General features: G+C 42.6%; 1 protein-coding gene across 2 annotated transcripts in view; it reads right to left on the bottom strand.

The window, feature by feature from the left end:
- Nucleotides 1–16,444: 16,444 nt before the first annotated feature.
- Nucleotides 16,445–26,417, bottom strand: part of FYCO1 (FYVE and coiled-coil domain autophagy adaptor 1) — a 67,429-nt gene continuing 57,456 nt past the window's right edge. For both annotated transcript variants that reach the window (XM_060248902.1, XM_060248903.1), the window contains exons 15-18: nucleotides 20,628–20,723; nucleotides 19,683–19,893; nucleotides 18,195–18,304; nucleotides 16,445–16,726 (exon numbers count right to left, since the gene is read on the bottom strand). In XM_060248902.1, the coding sequence (XP_060104885.1) occupies nucleotides 16,651–16,726; nucleotides 18,195–18,304; nucleotides 19,683–19,893; nucleotides 20,628–20,723 (493 nt within the window). In that variant the 3' untranslated portion in view covers nucleotides 16,445–16,650. The remainder of the gene's footprint in view (nucleotides 16,727–18,194; nucleotides 18,305–19,682; nucleotides 19,894–20,627; nucleotides 20,724–26,417) is intronic.

The following is a 26,417-nucleotide window of genomic DNA, read 5'->3' as shown; positions in this document are numbered from 1 at the left end:
GGAAGCCGTTTGTTTGCTTTTGGAGCGTCATGCGGGCTTCAGAGAGGGAAAAGCTGTAGTCACGCGCATGCGCTCATCGGGTTCACGGGCCGAGTAGGGGTGTTTGCTTTTGCCCGGGCTTTCCTTCCCCTTATGCCATTTTACTTCGGACGGGGCGGGAATACACGTGGTTTCCTCAAGCCGACCTAGTGAAGTACAGAAGAAATTGCATTCACAAAACCACTATTGGTTCGCACCGCAATAAGGATGTGTGCAAATATTCCTGACGGCAGGAACTGTTGTAGATTTTTCCGCTGGAATGAAAGCTATACTTTTTCTAAGTTACGCTTGGCAAACAAGAGCAATGCATAACCAAGTACAAATGTCTATATTTTCAGTGAGCAGCCGCTTTTTTCCTTTACTTCCAAGAAGGCTAAAGATGTAGTTCAAAGGCAGCTCCGCTTCGAGCACTGTTTTATTTATTGAGATCTGTCTGGCATCTCTTGCTGTTATAACATAAAGTTTGCAGAGAGCAGTTTACCAGGGGAAATGACCGCTTTAGAAAATAGATTCGATTGCACTTGTACCAGCGGTGGCCGAACTGCGGCTCCGGAGTCACATGTGGCTCTTTCACACATATTGTGCGGCTCTCGAAGACCCCATTTGGAGAAGGGATTTGTCTGTTTAAATCACTTATTTATGCCAAGCCAGCTGGTGGCCTGGTGAGTGCTTTCTTCCCACCTTTCTCCCCTCGCCCCATCTATTTGTCTCTGTCTTCTTTCCTTTGTGGCTCTGAAACATCTGGTGTTCATGTCTTGCACCTCTCAAACTTCTGACATTTATTCTATCTAGCTGTTATGTTAAGCAAGTTTGGCCACCCCTGCATTATACCCACCCCAAGTTCTTCCACACTCTGTACCCAAGCAACACATCCACCTCCAAAATCTTCACATATGTGCCAGTTCAGAGCTGGCAACCCTGCACATGACAAGGATTAGAAATGGTAAGGTCAGAACCTGAAATATCTTCTTTTTGTGTGTATTTTAACATATAACCCAGTGAATTCTGGTGAACTCAGAAGTTTGTGTTTCATGATTTGGCATGGTCTTTATAGAAGATGGAAGAGCCCTGTGGCGCATAGTGTTAAAGCTGCAGTACTGCAGTCCTAAATTCTGCTCATGACCTGAGTTTGATCCCTGGTGCAAACTGGTTCAGGTAGCCGGCTCCAGGTTGACTCAGCCTTCCATCCTTCTGAGGTTGGTAAAATGAGTACCCAGCTTGCTGGGGGGGGAAAGTGTAGATGACTGGGGAAGGCAATGGCAAACCACCCCGTAAAAAGTCTGCTGTGAAAACATCGTGAAAGCAACGTCACCCTAGAGTTGGAAATGACTGGTGCTTGCACAGGGGACCTTTCCTTTCCTTATAGAAGATACATTTGATTTTGGATATTTCTTTGGCTGGGGTAGCTACCTCCAAGGAGTCTACAGGCACAGTTGCCCATACTGGATTGCTTCATTCTCTCTCCCTCCGCCCGGTTCTTTATGGGGTGCGCAAGGGAATGACAGGATTGCCCATGGAAAAAAAACTGCAATTATTTCTGGGAACCTCACTCCCCCAACCTAGTTTAGCCAGTATCCTGCCAGCCAATCATATTTCGCTTGTGGCTTTCCTGCCTATGAGGTTTTAATATGGTTTACTAAACAATGCTGTCAGGCAGATGATGTAATCTGAAAACTCTCCTCTCTAACTGAGCTTGTTGAGGAGCTTAATGGTTGTTTGAGATTGATGGTGTTGAAAAAAATGTGTTTATTTGTTGATCTGGTTTATGTTTTCACTAGTTAATCAGGTATATTGTATGGTTTGGCTAGTGTTATTTATCAATAGGCTTTTCTTTAATTTTGCTAGATATATCTGATTTGTTTTCATTTAGGTTAGTTTAGAATTACATACCTGGGAATGTATTTGTATTTTATGGATGTATTTTATTTGTTCTTCCTTAGGTGGATATGTACATCAGATAAATTCGAATTATGTTGCATTTAACCGTGTTTCTGCATTACTTGGGAAAAACCATCTACCAGGTAGGTAATGAGACAGAATCGTATTTTCAAATGTATCTCATTTGTATTCATGGCATAGAAAGGCTTTAATGCAGGGGTGCCAATATGGACAGGATATGGCCCACACAGGGCTCAAATCTAGCCTCTGAGCAACTTCCTTTCCAGGGCCGCTGCAGCTGCATGCTACCGTGCTTTCCCCCCAACTCCCTCAATGGCTTTTTACTGCTGCCTGCCTGCTTGCCTGCCTATCTCTCTCTCTCGCGCGCGCTTCTGCTTCCTTCTCTGAGGCTATTTCCCCTCTTTTGGGGAGGAAAGGAGGGGGAACAAAGAGTACCAAGGCAGCTTTAAGACTAACAACGTTTTATTCCAGGTATAAGCTTTCGTGTGCAAGCACACTTCTTGGGGTGGGGAGGGTGGATTCTTCTGACAAGCAAAATTTACATTGAAGAAATTATTTTGACTTATTCTGAAATGTTGTTTTTTAAAAAGATTGGATTTGTGTGTTCCTATCTGGACCTATTTTCTTTCAGAAAGACCCTGATTAGAAATTGGAACACATGGATTGGTCCTTATATCTTGGAGAGTGGAATGATTTTAGATGCCAAATGATAGCACACATTGGTAATGTGACAGGAAAACAAGCTCTCAGTTCAGTCCAGGAGGATGCAGTGTCTTGAATTTCATTATCACTTGCAGTTCAGCAGTCTCTCTTTCTAATCTCTCTTTAAAATTCCTTTGCCAGATCACTGCTACTCTTAGGTCAGCAACTGAATGTTGTGGTTTCTAATGTCAGACTTATGTTCATTGATTCTTGGCATCCTCCTGGATAGAAATGAGACCGAGGTTTCTTGGCTCATTACCAACACTGGTATCTCCATACCTAGTACCCCTCTGCATATCATGCCTAATCCAATCAAGCCTTCTGTTGTCATTCACCTGTTATTGCTGTTTGACATCTGAAACCGCCTTTATAAAGTTTATATCTCTGATACCTCGTGTTACATTTTATGGCACGCATGGCCTGGCCCAACAAAGTGACATTTATGTCAGATTTGTCCCTCATAACAAATGAGTTTGACACCTCTGCTTTAATGGGTGGAGAGCACCATGCGTGATCCAGAGGAAGGATCATCCCTTGATAGTGCATCCCAGGCTCATCAGTTAGGCCATTTTTCATCTTAATGGCTCTTCGTCAGTGATTCTGTCACACAAATGTCACAATTGTGTTGGGCAGGATGATCATTTAAATGACAATATTTCCTTTCTGAACTCATTTTATGAAAACCACTCCATATATTTTTTGTAATATGTAGAATTCGATCACCTTATCCTGAGATATAGTTGTGAATCAAAGAGATTCTTCTTCAAAAAGGCTTTAATCATTTCTATGCAAGATAAATGGGATTTTGGAGCACCATCCCCAATATCACCCGACAAGTAAAAGCAGGAAGAAAATAAGCATTTGGCTTTACCAGGCATCTGAAGCAGAGAGTCAGTACAATTGGAAGCTAGAAGGGTCTTGATCTGGACTCAGGAACTTAACCTGAGTAGCTGGGGAACAGGCTTGCAGCTATTGGCTGAAATGTTACCCTAGCAACTAAAAAGTAGCAAAATGAGAAGCTTTGCTAAGAACACCTCAGGAATTGTGAGTTGGGATCTGGGGGTCTACGAGTTAAGTCAGAGAAAGAGTCTGAAGTGAAGGCTTAGGCTGGTCAGTTGTGAAAGCAACTGGACAAGGGGCTGAGAACAGCCAGTGAGGCTGAGCTCCTTGTGGAAGACAGGGCTGTGTGTAGTCTCTGTCAGACAGAGAGAGTTTGAAGGCAGAAGGGGGTAAACACCAGGCACCTTCTGTGAAGGAAACTCTCTGAGGGAGATTTGCCAGCACATTCAGGCAATCTCTGTTTATAAACTGAGTTCACACAAACACACATAAGGGAGGACTGGATTCTGGTGGTCCGCAGAGTTGCCCAAGACTCAGACCAGAAGACTAGCTGTGGACTGAGACATACCATTAGTGAGGGGCTGGAAGTAGACCTCAGGGGTGTGAGTCCTGGAAGTTAGCTAGTGTGGAGTGTCTCTGAGGGAGAATTAACTGGCACCAGTCAGGAGTCTTATGTGTGTGTGAAGAGTGAGTCAGTTTGTTATTTTTATGATTTAAGTAGCCAGAGAACAGGGCTATTTCATCTGAACTGAAGAGCATTTTTAGTGCCCTGAAGGCACAGCCTTCCTGCCATAGAATTCAGTGGAATTCTGAAGCCTATTTTTAGGCAGTTTAAAAGATCTTCTGCCAGTGATATATTTATATTTTACCTCAGCCTGATAAAATCTCTGCTTTCAATATTTGATTATTTGCCAACTGATTTGTCTGTTTATATTGATCAGTTCTAATCAATTATTTTGATCCCTCTCCCTTGCCTTTTTGTTATCCAATAAACCATTTTTGTGGTTTTGAATTTTAAAACCATCTGGTGCCTAATTTTGAGAAGTCTGACAGGATTTCTGTGAGTGTGAACTGAGGGACTGAGGGAAGGTGACTGGGAAGAAATTTAAAGTAGTCGCCCTCCCAACTAGACTCTGACCAGGTCCCTCACAGGTCTCTTTGCAGAAACTGCAGACTCTGAACTCTTTGAAATAGCTTCTGTTATTATGTAAGGCTGACCATTAGCACAGGATAGATTCAAGCCAGAGTAGATTCAAACAAAGAGTGGAGGCTCTGCACTCAGTTATCAAAACCCACTGAAGGATGCCTTCCTCATTCCCCAGCTCACTGGCTCACATCTGCCTTCTGCCAGGTCATGATTAAGGGGTGCAATACTATCATCTTTTTTTTTTGTGGCAGGCTTGTTATGGTAGAAAAGACTGGGAGGAGACATTGGACAGCAGAAACTGTGAGTAGACAGATACATTGCAGCCACTCACTAGAGGGAGGACAGGTGGGAGGGAGGGCATTTGGATTCTCAGTCATACCTGAATCAGCTCCCAAAGTCCTCTGGGTCTTCCTGATTCTTCCAAGTCTGTGAGAAAAGGGGAGAGAAGACTAGAGACTGACTTCCTTTTTTTGAAACTCTTTGTTAACCATACATGGCTTCACCTTTCATTCTGTAAGTAAGTGAGGGAGTCTGTCCCTCAATGTATGCCCAATCCAAAGAAATCCACCAGAAGTTAACCTCCCGCATGGGTTGGGCTCCTAAGTATGTGTTCCTTTATTAAAGCTCTTCAATTCCCACTGTTGCAGACACGGGAAAATATCTGCTTCTGTTTTCTCTCTCCTTAGGTCCCACTTTGCATCCTTGGGAGACTTATGTCAGCCAGATTCCACCCCGAGAGTTGGAAGGGGCAATGGAGAAGGTAGATATGTCCTTAAAAGATTCAGTCAAAACAGAAGGGGCTGGGGAAGAGTTGGGAGTCCCCATGCAAGATTCAATGAAGACAGAAGGGGCAGAGAAAGATTTGGAAGCACATGTGCAAGACCCACTTAAGACAGAAGAAGCAAATCACTTGAAGTTGCCATTGCAAGACCCAGTCAAGGTACAAGTTGCAGAGGCAGCATTGTCCTTGCAAGACCAACTCAAAAGAGAAAGGGCAATGGAGAAGATAGATATCTCCTTAAAAGACTCAATCAAAACAGAAGGGGCTAGGGAAGAGTTGGGAGTCCCCATGCAAGACTCAATGAAGACAGGAGGGGGCAAGGAAGAGTTGAGAGCACCCATACAAGACCCACTTAAGACAGAAAAAGCAGAACACTTGGAGTTGCCTTTGCAAGATCCAGTCAAGGTACAAGTTGCGGAGGTGGGATTGCCCTTGCAAGACCAACTCAAACGGGAAGGGGCAATGGAGAAGGTAGAGATGTCCTTAAAAGACTCAATCAAAACAGAAGGGGCTGGGGGTGAATTGGGAGTCCCCATGCAAGACTCAATGAAGACAGAAGGGGCAGATCACTTAGAGTTGCCTTTGCAAGACCCAGTTAAGGTACAAGTTGTGGAGGCAGCATTGCCCTTGCAAGACCAACTCAAAAGAGAAGGGGCAATGGAGAAGGTAGATATGTCCTTAAAAGACTCAATCAAAACAGAAGGTGCTGAAGCTGAATTGGGAGTCCCCATGCAAGACTCAATGAAGACAGAAAGGGCCAAGGAAGAGTTGGGAGCACCCATACAAGACTTACTTAAGACAGAAGAAGCAGATCACTTGGAGTTACCTTTGCAAGACGCAGTCAAGGTACAAGTTGCAGAGGCGACATTGCCCTTGCAAGACCAACTCAAAAGAGAAGGGGCAATGGAGAAGGTAGATATGTCCTTAAAAGACTCAATTAAAACAGAAGGGGCTGGGGGTGAATTGGGAGTCCCCATGCAAGACTCAATGAAGACAGAAGGGGCCAAGGAAGAGTTGGGAGCACCCATGCAAGACCTGCTTAAGACAGAAGAAGCAGATCACTTGGAGTTGCCTTTGCAAGACTCAGTCAAGGTACAAGTTGCGGAGGCGGCATTGCCTTTGCAATACCAATTCAAAAGAGAAGGGGCTATGGAGAAGGTAGATATGTCCTTAAAAGACTCAATCAAAACAGAAGGGGCTGGGGGTGAATTGGGAGTCCCCATGCAAGACTCAATGAAGACAGAAGGGGCAGAAAAAGAGTTGGAAGCACACGTGCAAGACCCACTTAAGACAGAAGAAGTAGATCACTTAGAGTTGCCTTTGCAAGACCCAGTTAAGGTACAAGTTGTGGAGGCGGCATTGCCCTTGCAAGACCAACTCAAAAGAGAAGGGGTAATGGAGAATCTGGTGTTACCTTTAAAAAACCCAATGAAGACAGGAGGGGCTGAGGAAAAGTTGGACATGTCCGTGCAAGACCTGATGAAGACAGAAGGGGAAGAGGAGAACTTGGAGTTGCCACTCAACACACAGTTTGTGGAGATGGCATTGCCTTTGGAAGACCAACTGAAAGGGGCAGTGGAGGAGTTGGAAGTGTCGTTGAAAGACTCAATTGAGACAGAAGCGGCTGAGGAGCCTAAACCTAAAAGGCAACCTAACATGGGTTCCTCTGAGTCACTGCTTCGCAAACAAGTAAGCAGTACTCAAACTCATCGGTCCCAGAAGTCAAGTGCACACAAGAGGTTCAAAGCCTTTAGGAAAAAATTTGCAAATTTAAAACGAAGCAAAATAAGAATAATGTTAGACAGCATTCTCCATAGCTGATTAGGGGGAAAAAAACAATAAAAGCTAAGTTTCTTTTCTGACACTTCAATATCTGACATTAACTGATGCACTATTCAATATTGCATAATCCAAGGTAGAAACAGATGCGTCTGTCCGTACAGGGGCTGTACGTACCTGTAATCTTTGTTCATCAAGTGGTCTTCTGTGCAGGCAGACATGGCACTGCATTCCAGTAGGCCTGCCTCTGGGAAGAGCTATTCAGCTCTTTAAAGAAAATTCTAGCATCTCAAGAGTGGTCCCCCCTCCCATTGTCAGCTTGAGCTTCCTGCCCAAAAGTCACATGATGTGGGAAGAGCAAACACTCTCCCCCCAGTTCTCCAACTGCCACCAAAAGAGAGCCTGCATAGAGACAAACAGTGGGGAAGGAGGAAGGGATATGTGCCTCGATGAAAAAAGTCCACTTGAAGAAAAAGGGTTACAGGAATAGTTCCTTAAGCTGCATTAGGGGGCACTGGCACACAAATTTTCAACGGGCTGCTCACTGGTTTATTCTCTCTGCTCACAATCTCCATTGGAAACAATGGAGGATGGGGCACCTACTTCTGATGCCCATAGAATTGGACCCCCTGGTTCAATCTTTTTGAAACTTGGGGAGGTTTTTGAGGAAAGATACCAGCAGCTATGCTGCAAATTTGGTACCTGTACCTCAAAAAACAGCCCCCCCCAGAGCCCCAGGTCAGTTCTCCATTATAGCCTATCGGGCCATTGGCTATAATAGTCCCCATAGGTTACAATGAGGCTGAGGGAGAAAAAAAAATTGCACACCCCTTTATGCTTTTCAGTATGATTTGTAAGCTGCCTTGAAGGGAAAAGTGGGATATGAACATTTGAATAAATAAGCAGCTTGGGCAGCTTGATAACATTTAAGGAACTTCTTGTTTTTTGGGCAGGGTTCTGACAGTGATGCTCTGTTATACTTGTTATGCTGGTTGTCATATTTCACTAAAAAAAATAGACTGCAAGAGTTCCTCTTCCCTGCAAAGTGCTCATATGTTTTCTAAGGTTCAGCACAGGGCAGATCTACCAATATAGTGGACTGGGGTGGGTAGACCTGTTCTCCAGAGGCCAGGTTTAGCAATATAGTAGAAGGGAGGGGGTATACCTGTTCTTCAGAGGCCAGATCTACCAATGTAGTGGAACGGAGTGGGTGAAATTTGACTAGATTTTTTTCTTTTATAATGTTTAAATTATTCTGAAAATATAGTTTAAATATAATTTTAAAACAATTTATTCTGAGATTTTTCCAGGGTTATGGAAGTAATTGGATAAAAACCTAATTTATGCAATAGACAAATGTAGACTTGCGCACAACTTTAATGCTACTAGCTTTTTTCACTCATAGGGTAGAATTTCTGCTTACAACATTGCTTGTGAGAAAATTGCTTGTATCCTCATTATGCTGTTCTGGCCAAAGGAGACCATAGTTCCGAATTCTCTGAAACCTAACGAATGAAGTGTATCACATCTTTCCTCCCACAGTACATATCGTAGAAGATGGCCACAGGTTGCACCCCAGTAGTCTATCCAAGCCATGCAGGGAATCGGTGTGTGTTAAACAACCTTTTAATTGGAAGCTAGAAGGGTCTTGTTCTGGACTCAGGAACTTAACATGATAGAGGTTTACAAGATAATGCATGGGATGGAGAAAGTAGAGAAAGAAGTACTTTTCTCCCTTTCTCACAATACAAGAACTCGTGGGCATTCGATGAAATTGCTGAGCAGCCAGGTTAAAACGGATAAAAGGAAGTACTTCTTCACCCAAAGGGTGATTAACATGTGGAATTCACTGCCACAGGAGGTGGTGGCGGCCACAAGCATAGCCACCTTCAAGAGGGGTTTAGATAAAAATATGGAGCAGAGGTCCATCAGTGGCTATTAGCCACAGTGTGTGTGTATATATAAATTTTTTTGCCACTGTGTGACACAGAGTGTTGGACTGGATGGGCCATTGGCCTGATCCAACATGGCTTCTCTTATGTTCTTATAGTCAGTGGCCCCATAGGTTATAATGGAGAGTTGATCTGGGGAGCACTGGGAGGACTGTTTCAAAAACCTCCCCAAGTTTCAAAAAGATGAGATCAGTGGATCCAATTCTATGGACCCCAGGAGATCCCCCCATCCTCTTGTTTCCAACGGAGGTTGTGAGCAGAGAGAAGAAACCTTTGAGCAGCCTTTTAAAAACTAGTGTACTAGTGCCCCCCAGCGCAGCTTAGAGAAAACTATGGATACAAGTTGTTCCATCAGTGTGCAGCTTGGAGATAACTCTCTTGAGCAGGGCTAGTGGAGAGAAGACATATAACAGCAAGCTGTTCCAGATGAGCTGCAAGGCATCCCCTAAAGAACTGTGTCCTATGGCTGCACAGGAGCAATACAGGGAGCACTTTCTGTTGTGATGGGTGGCAAATAGATCTATGTGAGGCACACCCCACCTTCAGAACATGAGATGAAGGTAGTGTTCCATAAATGACCATTCTTGAGCAGTGTTGAATTCCCTGCTCAGCCCATACGCATGGATGTTCAAATGCCCCACTGTGTGAACAGCTGAGGAATGTGGTTCACGATCACTCACTTCCAAATACGTTCAATCTCTTTGCAGAGCTGTAAGGACCATGTCCCTCCTTGCCTGTTTATGTAACATTTGATAGTTGAGTTGTCTGCATTAAGCAGAACTCTGCATCCTTGTAGCACATCTACAAAAGTCTTATGGCTCTGAGCTCCAATATATTAATATTCAGGTGTCGCTCAGCTGATGACCAAAGACCCTGAGCAGTAAACATATTGCAGTTGGCCCCCCCAACTGGTGAGGGAGGCATCCATGAAAACCTGAATGTCACGGTTCTGGTAACCTAAGCCTGTGCCCTTAGTGAGAGTAGAAATGATGGACCACCAGTGAAGGGATTGTAGGATAAACCTTGGAACTGAAAGCTTAATCCATGGTGAATCAGTGTGGGCATGAAAGACTCTGACAAACCAGGTGCGTAAAGGTCTCATGTACAATCTGGCATGGGGAATAACAGCCATTGTCAATGACATGTACTTCAGATGTTGTTGGAGGAACTTTATTGTTCTCAGGAACATACAGGCTGAACAAAAGTCTGAATACGTTGTGCTTGAAATAAGAGGTAAGAATGCCTTGCCAGCTACAGGGTCCAGTCAAGCTCCTATAAACTGTATAGATGGTTTGGGCACCAAATATTTGCTTTATGACTAAACCTAAGGATCAGAGTGTGTGTAGTGGCAGATCAAGGTTTTGTTGTAGCTGTTCCTGGGAGCCTGAGGCGAATAGCTAGTTATCTAGCTAGGAATAAACAACACATCCCTGAAGCCCAAGATGTTCGATCACAACCAACATACACTTGGAAAATACCGGGGGGTGGGGTAGAGGCCAACCCAAAGGGGATGACAGTGTATTTATACCTCCATGGAAGAATCTCAAGTATTTCCTACAATCCTTATGGATAGCAATGTGGAAATAGGCATCTTTGAGATCAGTGCTGGCAAACCGGAAAACTTTCTGCACTAGGGGCAGATGACAGTTGCCTTTATTCATGCTTGGATCTGCCTTCTTTTACATTCTCTCCTTTCAAGAATCCAGAGATTCAGGATGAGATGACCTAGATCACAATGACTAAATATTTTGAAAGAAATTGAGTTTCTCAATCACTCAGAGCAACTGCAAGAGTTTGTTATAAATATGCCAGGCAACATTTCTGTTCAGCTATAAGTATCACTTTGAGTGCTGTTGATTGTAGGGGGTGGGGGAAGCAAGATATAAATTTTTAAAAGAAAAATTTTAAAATCAGTTGGAAAAATTGTATCTGTGTCATTTCCCACAGAATTGGAGTCACTGTTAAGAATGCCAAACTTAAGGCTATTAGTAATAGGATTCATCTTTTGTTTTGTGCTCTTTTTTTGGAGAGTACCAAGCTGGAGGAGTGTGGTGCAGTGGTTAGAGTGCTGGAGCAGGATCAGGAAAACCCAAATTCAGATCTTCACTCTGGAATGAAAATTCACTGCATGGTAGGATTGCCAGCTTCAGGGAGAAGAATTTCCTTTCTCCTTTATTAGAAACTTAATGGGATCTATCAGGTGATATTATTTATCTTCATGCCATGCCAAACTTCAGCTTTCAGTTTCTACACATTAAGCCTCTTGTTAAAGGAATTACAATTGGCTTCCAAATTACAAAGATTAGTTTCCTTAGAGAAAAGAGCTGCTCAGAGGGTAAAAGTAAAGGTAGTCCCCTGTGCAAGCACCGGGTCGTTACTGACCCATGGGGTGACATCACATCATGATATTTTCTTGGCAGACTTTTAATGGGGTGGTTTGCCATTGCCTTCCCCAGTCATATACACTTTCCCCCCAGCAAGCTGGGTACTCATTTTACTGACCTTGGAAGAATGAAAGGCTATGTCAACCTTGAGCTGACTACCTGAACTCAGCTTCCGCCGGGATAGAACTCAAGTCGTAAGCAGAACTTGGACTTCAGGACTGCAGCTTACTACTCTGTGCCACGGGGTTCTTTTCAGAGGGTGGACTCTGGTATTCTACCCTGCTGAGGTCCCTCCTCTCCCGAAACCCTGCCATCCCAGAGTCCACCCTCAAAAATCCAGGAACTTTCCAACACAGTTGGCAACTCAAAGTAGAGTTTAAGTTCCTTGGAAAAGGTGGTTTTCTTGGTAATGTGTAGTTTTGCATTCAGGTCAACAGAAAGTAGCAGATTTATTTATAGTAGAATGTCTTGCGATGAGACCGTAGGGGGCTGTCTAATGGACAGTCCACACAAAGGATGGAAGTACAATTCTAAGGAAGCAAGCAAGATCTGTTTGCAGCACAACACTGTGAAAATGATGAATTTTTTTAGATGGTCTAAATTTTTTTTGTGAGTATATTCAAATCAAAAGCAAGTGGATAGTGTTATTTACCAACAGTGTTCGGCCCAGGGAAGGGGTGGGGACATCAATACTATGATTTTTGTTTAAAAATGTATATACCTAGCACTTATGTGTAATTCAAAAAAAGGTAACATTCATGAGACAAGCTTCTGGAGAACCATGTATGGTATACTGATTATACAGTGTTAGAGGAAGAGTTGGTTTTTATACCTCTAACAAAGTGCCTTACAATCACATTCCCTTCCTCTTCCCACAACAGTCACCTTGTGCGGTGGGTGAGGCTGAGAGAAGTCTGAGAGAACTGTGACTGGCCCAAGGTCACCCAGCAAGCTTCATGTGGAGGAGTGGAGAACCAAATTTGGTTTTTTAGATTGGAGTCCACCACTCTTAACCACCACACCATGCTAGTTAGACTGAATGCATCATGCATATGCCAGTAGCTTTGCACGAGCTGTGGTTTCCATGGCATTCTCTCTGTTGCCCTTGCCAGGTGAGGGCAGGGTCAAGGGGACTCTATAGAATAAAGTCCATAGACTGCACAGGCACTTTTGGATTCAGTGTGACTGACACATGTCAGCATTGAGCACCAGTGTTTGGGATAAAGCCTAGTGTTGTCAGGGGAACCTACTAGAGTGATAGTCCTCTCTGTGGATTCTGCTAAATGCCTACCCTCAAAATGCATGTCTGATTCCACTTTGGTTTCCATTTTTGGTAGAAATAGTTCTTCAGCACTTGTCACTTCTTCAAGGAACTTCTACCCCCCACCCCACCCCCGGACAATTAGTATTGGCTAAGCAAGATCTGCTCAGACAAAATGAAACAACATCAGGGTAAACTAAAACTTTTTTTAAAAAATCTCCTAAAATTCCTATTAAGCCTCTATTAAATTGGCAAACCTAATTAATCAATCCATCGCTATAGAAGAGCATTTATGTTTGCTTGCCTAAATTCTTTTCCCTGGGTCATACTGGAAGGCCAATTAGCAGATGGAGCATATTTGGACAGAGTTTGTAAACATGGATCTGGTCAGCTTGGCTCAGTGGCTACCAAGATTGTCATTAGTCCCCTTGGGATCAATGTATATCAGAATGTATTGAATCTATTCAATATTACTTTAGGAAGTAAACAAACCTGAACTCATTACTTTGAATGGGGAAACATGGATGTAATGGGAAATATACAAAGATTAATACTGGAGTAAGAAGCATACTGAAATGAATGTAATAAAGATTTCTGCTGATGATAAATCCATAGCAGAATCAAAATGTCATTACTGATAATAATTTACTGATTTCTTATTATACACCCTCCATTGTGAAAGGGTAATTATGTGCAATAGAAAGTTTAAAATAAAATACCAACAAAAATATCCAGACAGCTTGTTCTTCCATAACATATATTTAAAATCATAAATTAGATGTTTGATAATCCCCTTCATATCAATTTGAACAAAGATATCTTTGCAAAAACTAGCCATTCTATTAAAAAACCCAAAAAACAACCAAACCCATAGAAAAGTAGACTAGGAAACCACAGCTAAAATATTAAGTGGATTTCAGTCCAAAATCCATTTTATATTGCACAGTCCATGGCAAACAGGTTAATTAAATAGTCTTATTTCGCAACTAAAAAGAAAATACAACCTTGCCTTTCAGTACGAATGCTATTCGATAATGACATGGCAAATGCATACTTTCTATTATATTGCTTTGATACCATCTTTTTATAACTTTTTCTTCTTTTTTATAATGCTGGATATGCCACAGATCCATTTATAATTACACCAACACACCATTAAGTGTCCCTCCCCTTTCACCCCACAGTCGGAGACTCAAAACCTGCCCAGGTATTACACAGTAATATCAGCAGTTAACTAAGATCCCCATTCCCATGCTAGATTCTCTGCACTGACAGTATACATAGGGGACAGAGAGTGCGCAGTGCATACAAGCAGCTGTCATTGTGCCGTCTGCTCTGCCTAGCTTGCTATGGTAGTTCAAAGGAGCTGTGAGGTGGTGGGGGGTTACTGTAGCTCTTGTGCTACAGTAGCCTTAGCTCCCAACATCATATAGCATCTTTTTGACAACCATGAAAAAACAGCATCTTTCTCTCTTGTGCATCATTGAGGATAAAAACTTGCTTTTTCCAGTTAGCCTGGTCTTACAGGCTATACATTTTTAAGAATTTTTTTTTAAAGTGAGTCTTAAAACATATATCTTCCCACTGCAGCTTGCTTATAGTATCCATGCTGGGGAGAAAAAGTATGTAGGTGTAACAGGCATCTTCACATAGGACCCGATCCAAACTATGACCACGGGATACAGCAGGTCTTCATCTGGACCATGCATACTATTGTTTAATAACTGCATCCTATGTATGCTCTTCAGAAGTTCCAGGACACATTCATAGTTCTTCATTGCATTGCAGCAATGATCACTGGCACTGGGGTTGAAGAGGGGATTTCTAAAGGTTCAAAAGTCTGCCTCTAAGAATCAGCAATTTTATAAATACTAAGTATTCCCCACAAGAAAATCCTTAACTCTTATGACAGTCATTCCCAGTGGGAAAATTTTAAAAAAATACATGTTGAAATATTTTGAAAAAATACAACAATGTAAAGCTGTTCTTTACAAAAACAGAGTGAAAGCATGTCCTTGAAAATTCAATGTCAAAAACTGCCTTGTTTCAGAAGTGTCACATGACTTCATTCATTTTCCAGATAGACATAAACATCTTGGGTTTGGAAGGATTTGCTTCAAATCTTTCTACACTCTTGTAGCAGGAATTACTGCCCTTCAGACAACAGCTGCTTGGATGCTGAAATCTGAACTACTGCACTGATTCATTACTGGTGTATTCAACACACTGTACACTAGGTGTCAGTAATGGGCTTGTAGCTGCCTAATGTGAAATAAGTTTTCAATTTTCCGATTGACTCATGTATCTGAAAGTTCAGTGATGGCACATTTTGAACAGCAAAAAAGAGGACCTGTTTCCCAACTGACTACTTCAAACAAGTGATCACCATGACAAATCTCATTTTAAATATCCCTACTATTTAACTTGCAACTTAACTAGGAATATTCCTAACCTTCCCACCTCAAAAGAGGACCTTTCACCTTTTCATCAGTTTTTAAACAAGAGCCCAAAAGAGGACAGATGCACAAAAAAGGAGGTCATGTCTTCTAAAAAGAGGACAACTTTAACCCTAAAGTTCACCCAGTTTACCTTCTGTTATGGCTATTAGGAAAACGAATGTTTTAATTCATTTTGTACTATTATTGTTATGGATATTCTCTTTACTAGCCAGTGCCCCCAAACCATGGTAGTGTAACAGTCAGTATTAAACATTTATAGACTTAAAAGTAGGCTGTAAAAGTTAAAGATGAAAAAAAATCCCTCTCTTGGTAAAATCACAAAATAATTTCCCAGTAATGAAGCTATTCAAATTGATTTCTAAACATTCTGTCCTTTCTAAAGCTAAATGTTTGATGAATGAATCTGCCATTAAGTACTTAATGGGCTATTAATGGAGTTCACTAAAATTGGTAAAATTAATGGGGAGGGCTTTGTACATTTTGTAGGGGTTTTTTTTAAATTAAAGGCTGTATTTTATTAATTCCAAACCCAACTTTTGCATTTGCATCCAGACCTCAAATTGTTATGTGGAAATGGGTCACAGTATTTCCACATGAAACATTATGTGGAATATGAAATATTTTTTACTATAAGGGACCTGAATCAATAGAAGTTGGTCACCTTCTTTATCAAACGCACAGTCAGTGCAAGTATATGCCCATAAAGACCCCAAGCTAACTAAACAGTAGTCCTGCCTGTATGCTGCCTGTGTGTACTATGTGAACATTAAACATGACAGTGATTGGGTAGTGTGACCAATCAGTTTGCAAAATGCCACTGTGATTGTAACCCACACTTTGCCCATTCTCTAACTGCAACTTGTCTGCATCATGCAGGACATATCTGGGGTGAATCGGTGTGTGTTAAACAACCTTTTAATTTTGTGGAGCTGAATTATTATTTCATCCCTTTTACAGAGTTTCATAAAATGGAGTATCAGAAGCCACAGTGCTTAATTTTTAAAATATATATATAAATTTTCAACCTACACTGATTAAATAAAAAGCATATTTCAGTTCTTATTTTTTAGCCCTTTGAAAACCATGTATCTGGATTCAGAGGCATTTATATGTCAATTGCAAGTTGCATCGCTTCTTTGTTTTGGTTTTTAGTTTCAATAAACAAAATGGCTTTTGAACATTGGCACATAGTCCAGAATCATTAGTGTTAGTAAAAAAGATATTTTCCTTTATATATGTACCAACATGAAAGTGCAGGTTTAGCATTATTGCATAGATGTAGCAGGGTTTCAAACACATCTGTGTTCTTACTGCTCAGATATATATATATATATGTATATAAATAGCGTTTCTTAAAAATAAAATTTGAACATAGAGACTGTATATAAATATTGCATATATCCAAGGCTATGGAAAATCACTTCCATCATAAATCACTGGGCGTTGAAGTGTTAAGTGGTAAAAGACTTTTTTGGAGATAAATCTGTAGGGGAAAAAATAGAAGAAACATCAGTCTATATAAGACCCCTTGATATCAATGTTTTGTCAATGTGATTTGTACCTGAACTGATTGCTTTTAATTGTAACCAGCTTTCTCTCAACTGGGGCCGAACTGCTCAATTGTAACCATGTTTAGTCAAAAGTAAGTCTCATGGATTTCAGTGGGGATTTCTTTAGAAAAATGTTGTCCAGGATTGCTGTCCGAGTGTGTAAGTATCATTTCTGTGGAATCAGTATAACCTTGTACAATGTACCCACTTACATGTTTGATGTTCCCCCACACATACAATCTATGAGTCATGAAAGAAACATTTCTATTTTATTTCTAGAAATAATAAATTACATTAAGGGTGCTGAGTTTGCAGCCTGGGCTAAGCCTTCCAACAGCCAGTAAAGCAGTGGTTCTCAGACTGGTTTGACATAGGATGCACTCCTAAATTCACTCTGCTTCTTGGGCCCACTTGCAAAGTAATCCAGACTACTTTCCCCCTTCCCAATGTAAAATATAGTAATTTTACATCCATCAATACTGAACAAGTTTATATTTTATTTTTTACTGCTTGGTATTTACATATATAGAATTGCTAAGCAATGTGTGACATTTTATGTGTATTCCACATACTGGATTGGATCTGGCAGTCGATTTCTACTACCATGAGGGGGAAGTGAAGAAGTTTGCTGTTTCTTCCCCTGCAGACCTCTTACTTGTCCCCTGTTCCACAGGAGCAGCATTTGGGACTGCAGCAAGGCATTGGAGGTGAGAAAGTCTCCTTCTGCTTATGGAAATCCCTTCTGTCAACACTACTGGATCTAACGGGCTATGCAGAGGCGCACCCACATTTGCCTCCCAGAGCCTCCTCTCCCAACTCGCTCCATTTCTCCTCTTCCCTCCTGTGTAGTTCCATGGTTTCTGAAAGGGACTTTTAATTTTTACAAAAAGGAGCATCTGAGAGGCCATCTGAAGGTGAAGAGGGGCTCTCCCACCCCCCAGGCCATTCCCTAGCATTAAATCACCTTCACCAAACTGCATTTATCCCCAGAGGGCTTTTCCTAATGATGAAAACCCCCACAGCTGAGTACAGGGAACTATCTGGCAGAAAATACTATGGGGAAAGTGCAAGAAGCTCCTTTCCCACTGAGCGGGTCTTTCCTTCAGACTGCAGGATGTGGCTGCTTTTATAAAATTGGGGGGGGGGGAACCCCCTACCAATATTAAAAAGCATCAAAGGACTTCTGCAGAAGAACAGGAAAATCTGCACAAAGCAGGCACTTGCAGTATTTTAAAGGCTAAGTGTCTGTCACCTTTGAAGTTTCGGCTGACTTATACATTTATGGTGTGTTTTATATGAGAAATAAAGGACGGGAAATAAGTTTTAACACTGATTTGTTAGTGCAAGGTTGAAATCTCTGACAAGGAGCAAAAAATGACCGAATTTCACTGCTGCACGTACCTGGAGAAAGTGTTGTCAAATATAAGCATGTAGATCCCAGAGTTTCTGACTTTCACCTTCCCTCTGATGGTTTCCTTGTGAGAGTTGCAGCGGGTCATAGGGATAAGAACCTACAAATCGTACACCAGAACAAAGCTTGTGAATGATTCTGCCTGGAGACCTCTGTCAACTGAGAAAAAGTATTTTCACCCACATAAAATATCAGGCTCTTTGCTGATGATATGAATCATTATATATTGCAGAAATTTAACAAAATTGCTTCTTAAGTCCTGTATTAGGGTTGCCAGGTCTGACTTGGGAAATATCTGGGGAATTTGGGGATAGAGACGGGAGCAAGGCTGTGACAAGCATGACAACTCTGAAGAGAGTTCTGGCCATCACAACTAAATGGACCACCCTCCTTTTAAATGCCTTCCTTTTGTTGGAAATAATGGAGGCTAGGAGCACCTTCTTTTGGGGCTTGTAGAATTTGATCCCCTGATCCATTTTTTTAAAAACTTGGGGGGAGGGTTGAGGAGAGGCACCAGATGCTATGCTGAAAATTTGGTACCAATACCTCAAAGAACAACCCTCCAGAGCTCCAGCTACCCATGGATCAATTCTCCTTTATACCCTATGGAGACCACTCTCCATAGGACATAATGGAATGCCCAGTGGACATTCAACACCCCCCTGCCCAGCTTTCTGATAACTCTGAAGTGGAGGGAGGGGCTTGGCGAGGGACCCCAGAGGGACATAAGGATACACGCCTAATCTCTCATACCCTTTCTGGAATCTTGATACCTAACTGTAGTTTACTCTGCTTATTTCAATGACTTTGTTTTGTACATTATAGCGCTCACAGATGCCATAGCACCTGCCAGTGTGTTTTGTGGTACCCAGTTGTTCCTTTCCCAAATAGGGTTGCCCAGCCAGATAACAAGCAGGAGATTGGGGCAGGCAGAGAAATGGGGTCGGGGTTAGTGACGATGTGATATCACTTCCAGGGAAAACCCAGAAATGACATCACACCTCTTTAGAAATCAGCGGAAATGCTATGGTAGAAGAGGAGTGATGTCATTTCCACTCCCTCCCCAAAGTGTTTTCACCCCATGCCATTTAAAATTTTTATTACCACCATGGAACCACCCAATAGTTTGTGATTGATATAACTTCCACTCTTTTGTGACAGTTCCCACTCCCACCTTTCATGCAGCCATTTTGTTGTGGCACCCATTATCTCTTCACAAAATTTCAGACGAGTCCATAGGCTCAGTAAGGTTGGGGACAGGGTTGCCAGCCTCCAGGTTGGGCTCAGAAATACTCCAGGATTATGACTAATCTCCAGGCTACAGAGGTCAGTTCCTCGGGAGGAAACTGGCTTTTTTGGAGGATGGGGCACCCCAGGCTCCACATCCAAATATCCAGGAATTTCTCTGCCCAGGGCTGACCAGCTCCAAAACTAAGCTTCTGAAAGAAAATAATTATTCTGTAAAGATGTTGCCTTACTTTACACTGATCCAGTGGGGCTTCTTCTGACTCTTGGTACACCACACTGAATGATATACTCTTTGGCTCAGATGAAAACACCCAACTTATTGTAAGGCCAGGTTCTTCCACTGTGATGGGAATAATGCTGTAGGTGTTTGATTTAATGAACAACTCTCGGTTAGCTTCTCCAAAATTTAAAATCTCTTCCACAGTGAGGGGCAGCTTTATCCTGAAAAACAATGGTGGTGGGGGGGGGGGGAGAGACTGTATGTAAAAGCACAAAGTCTAGATATATGGTGGCTATCTTCTTGTATCAGTGTTCCTGTCCACTTAAAAAAACATTTTATAGGGTTGCCAACCTCTAGGTGGGGCCTGGAGACCTCTTGCAACCTACCTCCAGACTACAGAGATCCGTTCCCCTGGCATAATGACTGCCTTGGTAGGTAAGCCATGTGACATTATACCTCACTATGGTCCCTCTTATCTCCAAATCCTGCCCTCCCCAGGCTTCAGCCTCAAATCTCCAGGAATTTCCCAAGCTAGAGCTGGCATCCACCAACAATCTTATATAGCGGGGGGGGGGGGAGGAGTCCACAAGTGCTACTTCTCAAGCTATAAACTTTTCACAAGCAGCTCAAATAGCATGTTACAGGAAGCCACTTTTCAAACAGCAGGTGCGCCAGTGATACAGCATGACCCTGGATGGAATTCAAACACACAAAATAACAAATTCTTCTATCATGTGTCATGGGGTTAATTGCAAAAGCACTGATTTTAAAATGTGTGGTAGCTCTTAGTTCACGACTCTGTGCTTTGCATTTACCACTTCTTTCATTTATCTCATTAGAGATTACCCCTTTTCCAAGCAACATAAAGTCCTATAGACAGAGTTCTCCCACTTTATCCTCACAATAATCGTATATGCAGCATACAAAAGAGACCAAGCGATGAGGTTTTACTCACATCAGTTCCCCTGACTTCAGCAAGCAGATCTCTGCATCTTGGGCCATTTGTGGTTCTTCAGATTCATCGAAGGTAGAGGAATTATAGGTGCTGTTGCTGGGGTGGGGGGGACAAAAGAACATTAACAAACATTTTGCAAAGTGATACACTGCAGTCTCCAATAACTGATGCCCATTCATCTTTCTGCTTCCAACAATACATCCAACTGTGGCATGTCAGATGATTTATTTTATGGACTGCCTAACATTCTCAGCATTATGCCACACTGGCTTCGTGTGAGGAACTCCAGTCATCTCGGACCAACCACATCCTGTCAAACACCATCTAGAATGCAGAAGAAGCTGACTGAAGCTGGAGGGGACCAAAGATCAATGACAGGACATCTGCTTTAGTATTTGGATGCGAGACTTAGGGTTGCTACACAGAGGCAGGCAATGGCAAACCATCTCTGAATGTCTCTCGCCTTGAACACCCTATGGGGTTGCCACAAGTCTGCTGCGACTTGATGGCAAACAAAACAGCATTCGAAGATTTTGCAGTCGTCGCCAAGTCTTTAAAGTATTTGACATATATCAGTCAGAATCAGACTATGCGTTCCATCTATCTCCCATGTTAATGAGATTGCCAATAACGACTTCTCTTCCATACATTCTGTTCTTACTGACTCAGATTTGAGAAATAAATCTTTCCAAGATAGTGTCAGTATTCTGACCTCTTTCACTCAGTCCAAGAAATGTCTTGCCTATGCAAGCAATATTAGCAGTGCTCTGAATGTCAAGCTCAACTCAGAAAAAAAAAGGTGATGATGAACAGACAGAGGCTGTGGGCTTTTTAAAAAAACCACAGTAAGAAATCGCAGGAAAAGATCAAGTGCATCTCATCAAATGCGATAACCAAAGAAGAAAAATAGGTCAGCACTGTGGTTTATCTTAGGCCTAAGTTTCACTGAAGTGGGAAACCTGTTTCTGGGCTGAACTACTTCAGATGGCCAAATAATAAATGAACTGTGCAAAATGAAAAATTATACCACAAAAGTTCAGTAACGGATTATAAATATGGAATATTATCACTTCTACAAAAATATATTCAATGGTAGGGAACAATACAAAATTCTTCCAGGAATTCACTCATTATTTGGTTTTAACCACTGTCTATTCAATGTTGGATTTATCTACTTCAGACTGCAGCAGGATTATATGACAGGTAATGCTTCTTCACCCAATAAAGATCACCTCCACAGGTAATTAGAATGTCAGGGATCTCAAAGACATTTCCTGTGACTTCCTATGTTTTGTGTAAGTGAAGATGGAGAAGGAACATTCAGTCACCTTGATAAGATCTAGGCCAGGGGTGTCAAATGTGTGGCCCAGGGGCTGAATCAGGCTCCCAGAGGCTTCCTATCAGGCCCGCGAACAAGTCTGCTTTCTTCTCCCTCCCTCTTGATTTCTTCTGTGTCACAGCTTGCTTTGCCAGGCTTGCTCAATCACACAGGAGCTAAAGAGGAAAGCATCTATTTTTTTCATTGGCTGAGGCTCCTCCCTTGGGGAGGAAGGGGAGGAGGGAGAGCTTCCTTTGCCAGGCTCTCTCAATCACAAAGCAGAGCTACTGAGCCAAGTCCATCTTCCTTCTATTAGCTGAGGCTCTGCTCCCTCTTCATCCCTGGGAAGGGAGGGAAAGAGCCAGAGCTTCCGTTGTCCAGTTCCCTTAATTACATGGGAGAGATACGAAATCTTTAATTGTGTTTGTCTGCGTCCTTTATAAAGTTTATTTCTCTGTTACCTGGCATTACATTTTATGACACACATGGCCTGGCCCAACAAGGTCTCATTTATGTCCAATCTGGCCCTCATAACAAATGAGTTCAACACCCCTGATCCAGGCAGTAATGCTACTGAAGCCATAGGCCGAAATCTCTCTTACTCCTGGCAGTGAATTCTTTTGATTTCTCTCCAGCCACTTCACTGGAAGGTAGGATTGCCAACCTTCAGGTGGTGGCTGGAAATGTCTCCTGGGATTACAACTGATCTACAATGTTCACATTGAAAATGAGAAACTTAATGCTGTGATTAGAGAATGTAGAACAGGGTTCCTAAACAATTGAGCCGTTAAAACTGAGGAAGGAATTGAAACATCATCAAAATCTAAAGAGACATCAGAAAGCGGCTGCATTGAAGCTATGTTCTTTAGAAGCACCCACTTTGTGAATTTCAGTTCGACTAGTTCCAAGTTTGGACTTATATTTATTCATTTAGGGACAGGGTTTTTTTTTTGCCCCCTTGGGGTTTCTGTTACTTTAAAAGGCCTTAGCACTGCTGGCCTCTATCAATATTGTATTGTTTACTATGTGTTGAACACAATCCTTGTAATATATTTTTGCAAACTGTAAGATGGTGTATTACTTGATGGCTTTGATCAACCTTCAGGTGGTAGCTGGAAATGTCTCCTGGGATTACAACTGATCTACAGATGACAGAGATCAGTTCACCTAGAGAAAATGGCTGCTTGGGCAGGTGACTCTATATAGCATTATACCCCTTTGAACTCTCTCCCCTCCCTAAACCCCACCCTTCTTGGGCTCCCCCCCCCCAAAAAAATTCCAGTATTTCCCAGCTCAGAGCTGGCAACCCTATTGGAAGGCAACACTTAAATGTCCTGAATCTTCAAAGACACCAAGCTTTCTAGGGATAACCAGGGTGATAAGAAACAAGGCTGGAGATGAATTGCCAAGAAGATACTGCTTGGCAGCTTCCTTTCATTATATAATCAGCAGTAGTGTATCTAACTTCTTTGGTGCCTGGGGTGGATAATGTCTTAACAACCTCCTCCTTTATTTTCTTGCCATCAAGTTACAACTGATTATGGCAACCCCATGGGGTTTTTGAGGCAAGAGATGCTGGGAGGTGATTTGCCATGGCCTCCCTCTGCGGTGGCCCTGCTTTGCTTCTGAGATCTGACGATATCAGGCTAGGCCGGGGCTATCCAGATCAGGGCCCCTCTTCTACACAACAAAATTGTTTCCAGTAGTAATCATGAAATACAATCAGTAATAATAATGGCCAGAAAATTTATTCTGGTGAGTAGCCGTGTTGGTCTGAAGTAGTAGAACAAAGTTTGGTCTTAAAGGTGCCAGTAGTCTCAAACTTATTTCAATGGCCAGAAATGCAGACTGTAATATTTTATTGTATTTTATTTAACTTTGTGGGGGAGAAATTCAGATTCCAACACACTATTCCATCACAAGAGCCAGCATGGCACAGTGATTAAAGTGTTGGACTAGGATCTCAGAAATCCAGGTTTGAATTCCCACTTGTGCCATTAGGGATGCCAGACACCTGGTCAGGGTGGATGGGGGTCCCCTGATTTTTTGGGTCTTCAGCCTGCCACTAGCCAACTGGCTGGCAGGGAAGCCCTGCCCATAAACAATGATGTCATCATGCCAGGACATTGTGTGACGGCACTGCTTTTGGGGCAACAAAAAGCTGCCCTAAGCCTGCTTCGGCGGGGAGGGTGGGATATAAACCGAAGAAATAAATAAATAAAAATAAATAAACAAACATTCTATGGTTTTAGGCCAAAAACCCCATAGTTTTGCCCAAAAGACAGAGAACTGCCACACTTCCTCATGATGCCATAGCATCATCCCCATGCACCCCTGGAATGCCCCCCCAAAATCCCCTGCTGGCAAGCTGAGGAGACCTGGTAACCCTACATGTCATGGAAGCTTGCTGGGTGGCCTTCGGCCAGTCACACTACTCTCAGTTTAGGCTGGAAGGCTCCAGGATAGCTTGAACTTATCTCATTTCAGAAGCTGTCAGCATGGAGGTAGGCAATGGCAAACCACCTCCCAATGTCTCTTGTCTTGAAAACACTACAGGGTGGCTATAAGTCAGTTGTGATCTGACACCAAAAAAAAAAATCCATCATACCACTTGCTGAGGGCAAGGAAAGGAAGAGAGAAAGGCTAGACTTCTAGAGGAAATGAACTGTGGGCTGGCAATTACTTTAGCGGCTATCAACACGATCTGTTAATCAAGTTTGCTTTGGTCTTGGAGAATGGAAAGTCTAGCCAACGCTAGAGTGCTTTTTGCTATGCTCAGAGTTCCCTGTGCCCCTCATGACTACAGCCAGAACTGCATTTTAAAAATCAAAGGAAAAGCATTCAGCTGGACATAGCATGATACTGGTGCAGCTGCAAGGGCCCCTTCAAAGGCCTTCTGCAAGCTGCGTCCGGTGCAGGCTGCCCCCCCCCCCCCTTGGTATGCCACTGGTAATCAAGAAGCATCATTATGACATATGTCTATCCCCCCAACTGTCACCCTTTATTAAAATGAAAAATCACGGTGCTCTGGGCATACACACAAATGTTAGTCAGTCATGCATGCAGTGAGGATCACATATACAGATCTGCTGCCCCGCTGCCATACAGCCTTTATATTCAGAATCAGCAGAACTGGGACTATGAGCATTTCCCCACAAGATATGAAGCATCTTTAGAAGTTTCCATCCCATTTGCTTTTGTACAGGACTCCTGTGCATTGAAAAGCTGTATGTTAGGTAGGAATTCAACAGGTGATTTTCACATCATCTTCATGCTGCCTGCTTCCATTTTCGAGAGTCCTGATTGGGAGGGGGGATATGGCAACTGATGTCCACCCTGCAGTTTCCTCTGATCCCAGCCCATTGATGCAGTGCAGAAATGCCAGCATAATAAGATGTCCCAGAAAAGGTGGGAGACGTGGTGGAGGCTGAACTGTGAAACTGCAAGTCCAGCCTGGTCCTGTAAGTCTACCCACAGGATGGTTGAAGCCCTCTCCCAGCACAGCCGAGCACAGCGATTGGATCCAGGAATCTTGACACACACACCCCTTCGAGGAGGAACCAACAGGAGGAAAAGTGCTTTTTAAATAAAATTGTAATGCATGAATGGAAAAGAAATGGCATTTAGTGCAGGGTTTTTTGGACAAGCAGTAGCACAACGGCTGCAGCGAGGCACAGTGCTTTAATATAATTTTAAAAGGACATAACAGTGTGAATCTGACATACAAGAGATGGTTCAGGTAATTTAATTTAATTTGGTTTTGAAACTGCATTGGAAGAAATATCTTGTGCTTTGTCTTTTACAGATGGGGGGGATACAATGGCTTTCACTTAAGAGCAAACAGACAGCGGAGAGCAATTTTACTGCTTCTTGTGCACGGACTGTTGCACATGTGGAAGTCTTGCACGGGGTCTAGTCCAGTAGTTTTAAGCTACTGAGAGACCACAGAAGACTGAGACAGACTCCTCCTCTTTGCTGACTGGTGTTGGTCTTCTGTCAGAATGACCAAGGCAGTTTCTGACCCGTATATGGGTCGGAAGCCATATTGAGAAGGATCAAGGCATAAAGGCTGTAAAATAGTAAATATGAAGAGCCTAGCTAGAGGAATCCAGTGGACCACCCAGTCCAATGTCCTGGCTGACAGGGGCCATCTGGTTGCCTTGAAGGCCTAACAAAACAGGGCACAGAGACCAGAGCCTTCCACTGATGCTACAGCACTGGTGTTAAGAGGTTTACTATTTTTGACTGTGAAGGCTCCTTGGTCACCATAGCAAAATCTGTCTAAAGCCCTTTTAAAGTAATACATTCTTGTGGCCATCACGGTATTCACTGGCAGTGAGCCACATGATTTAATTACCTATTGAGTGAAGAAGTACTCTTTGTTGTCTTTTGTGAATCTACTGTCTGTCAACTGGGGTGACTCCCTAGCATCATGGGAGAGCAAGAATAAAAATTCTATCCACTTTATCCAC

The sequence above is a fragment of the Heteronotia binoei genome, chromosome 10, assembly GCF_032191835.1.
Source record: "Heteronotia binoei isolate CCM8104 ecotype False Entrance Well chromosome 10, APGP_CSIRO_Hbin_v1, whole genome shotgun sequence".
Taxonomy (NCBI): Eukaryota; Metazoa; Chordata; class Lepidosauria; order Squamata; family Gekkonidae; genus Heteronotia; species Heteronotia binoei.
Note: the sequence above shows the minus strand (reverse complement) of the source record. Positions and strands in the feature narration are given on the sequence as shown.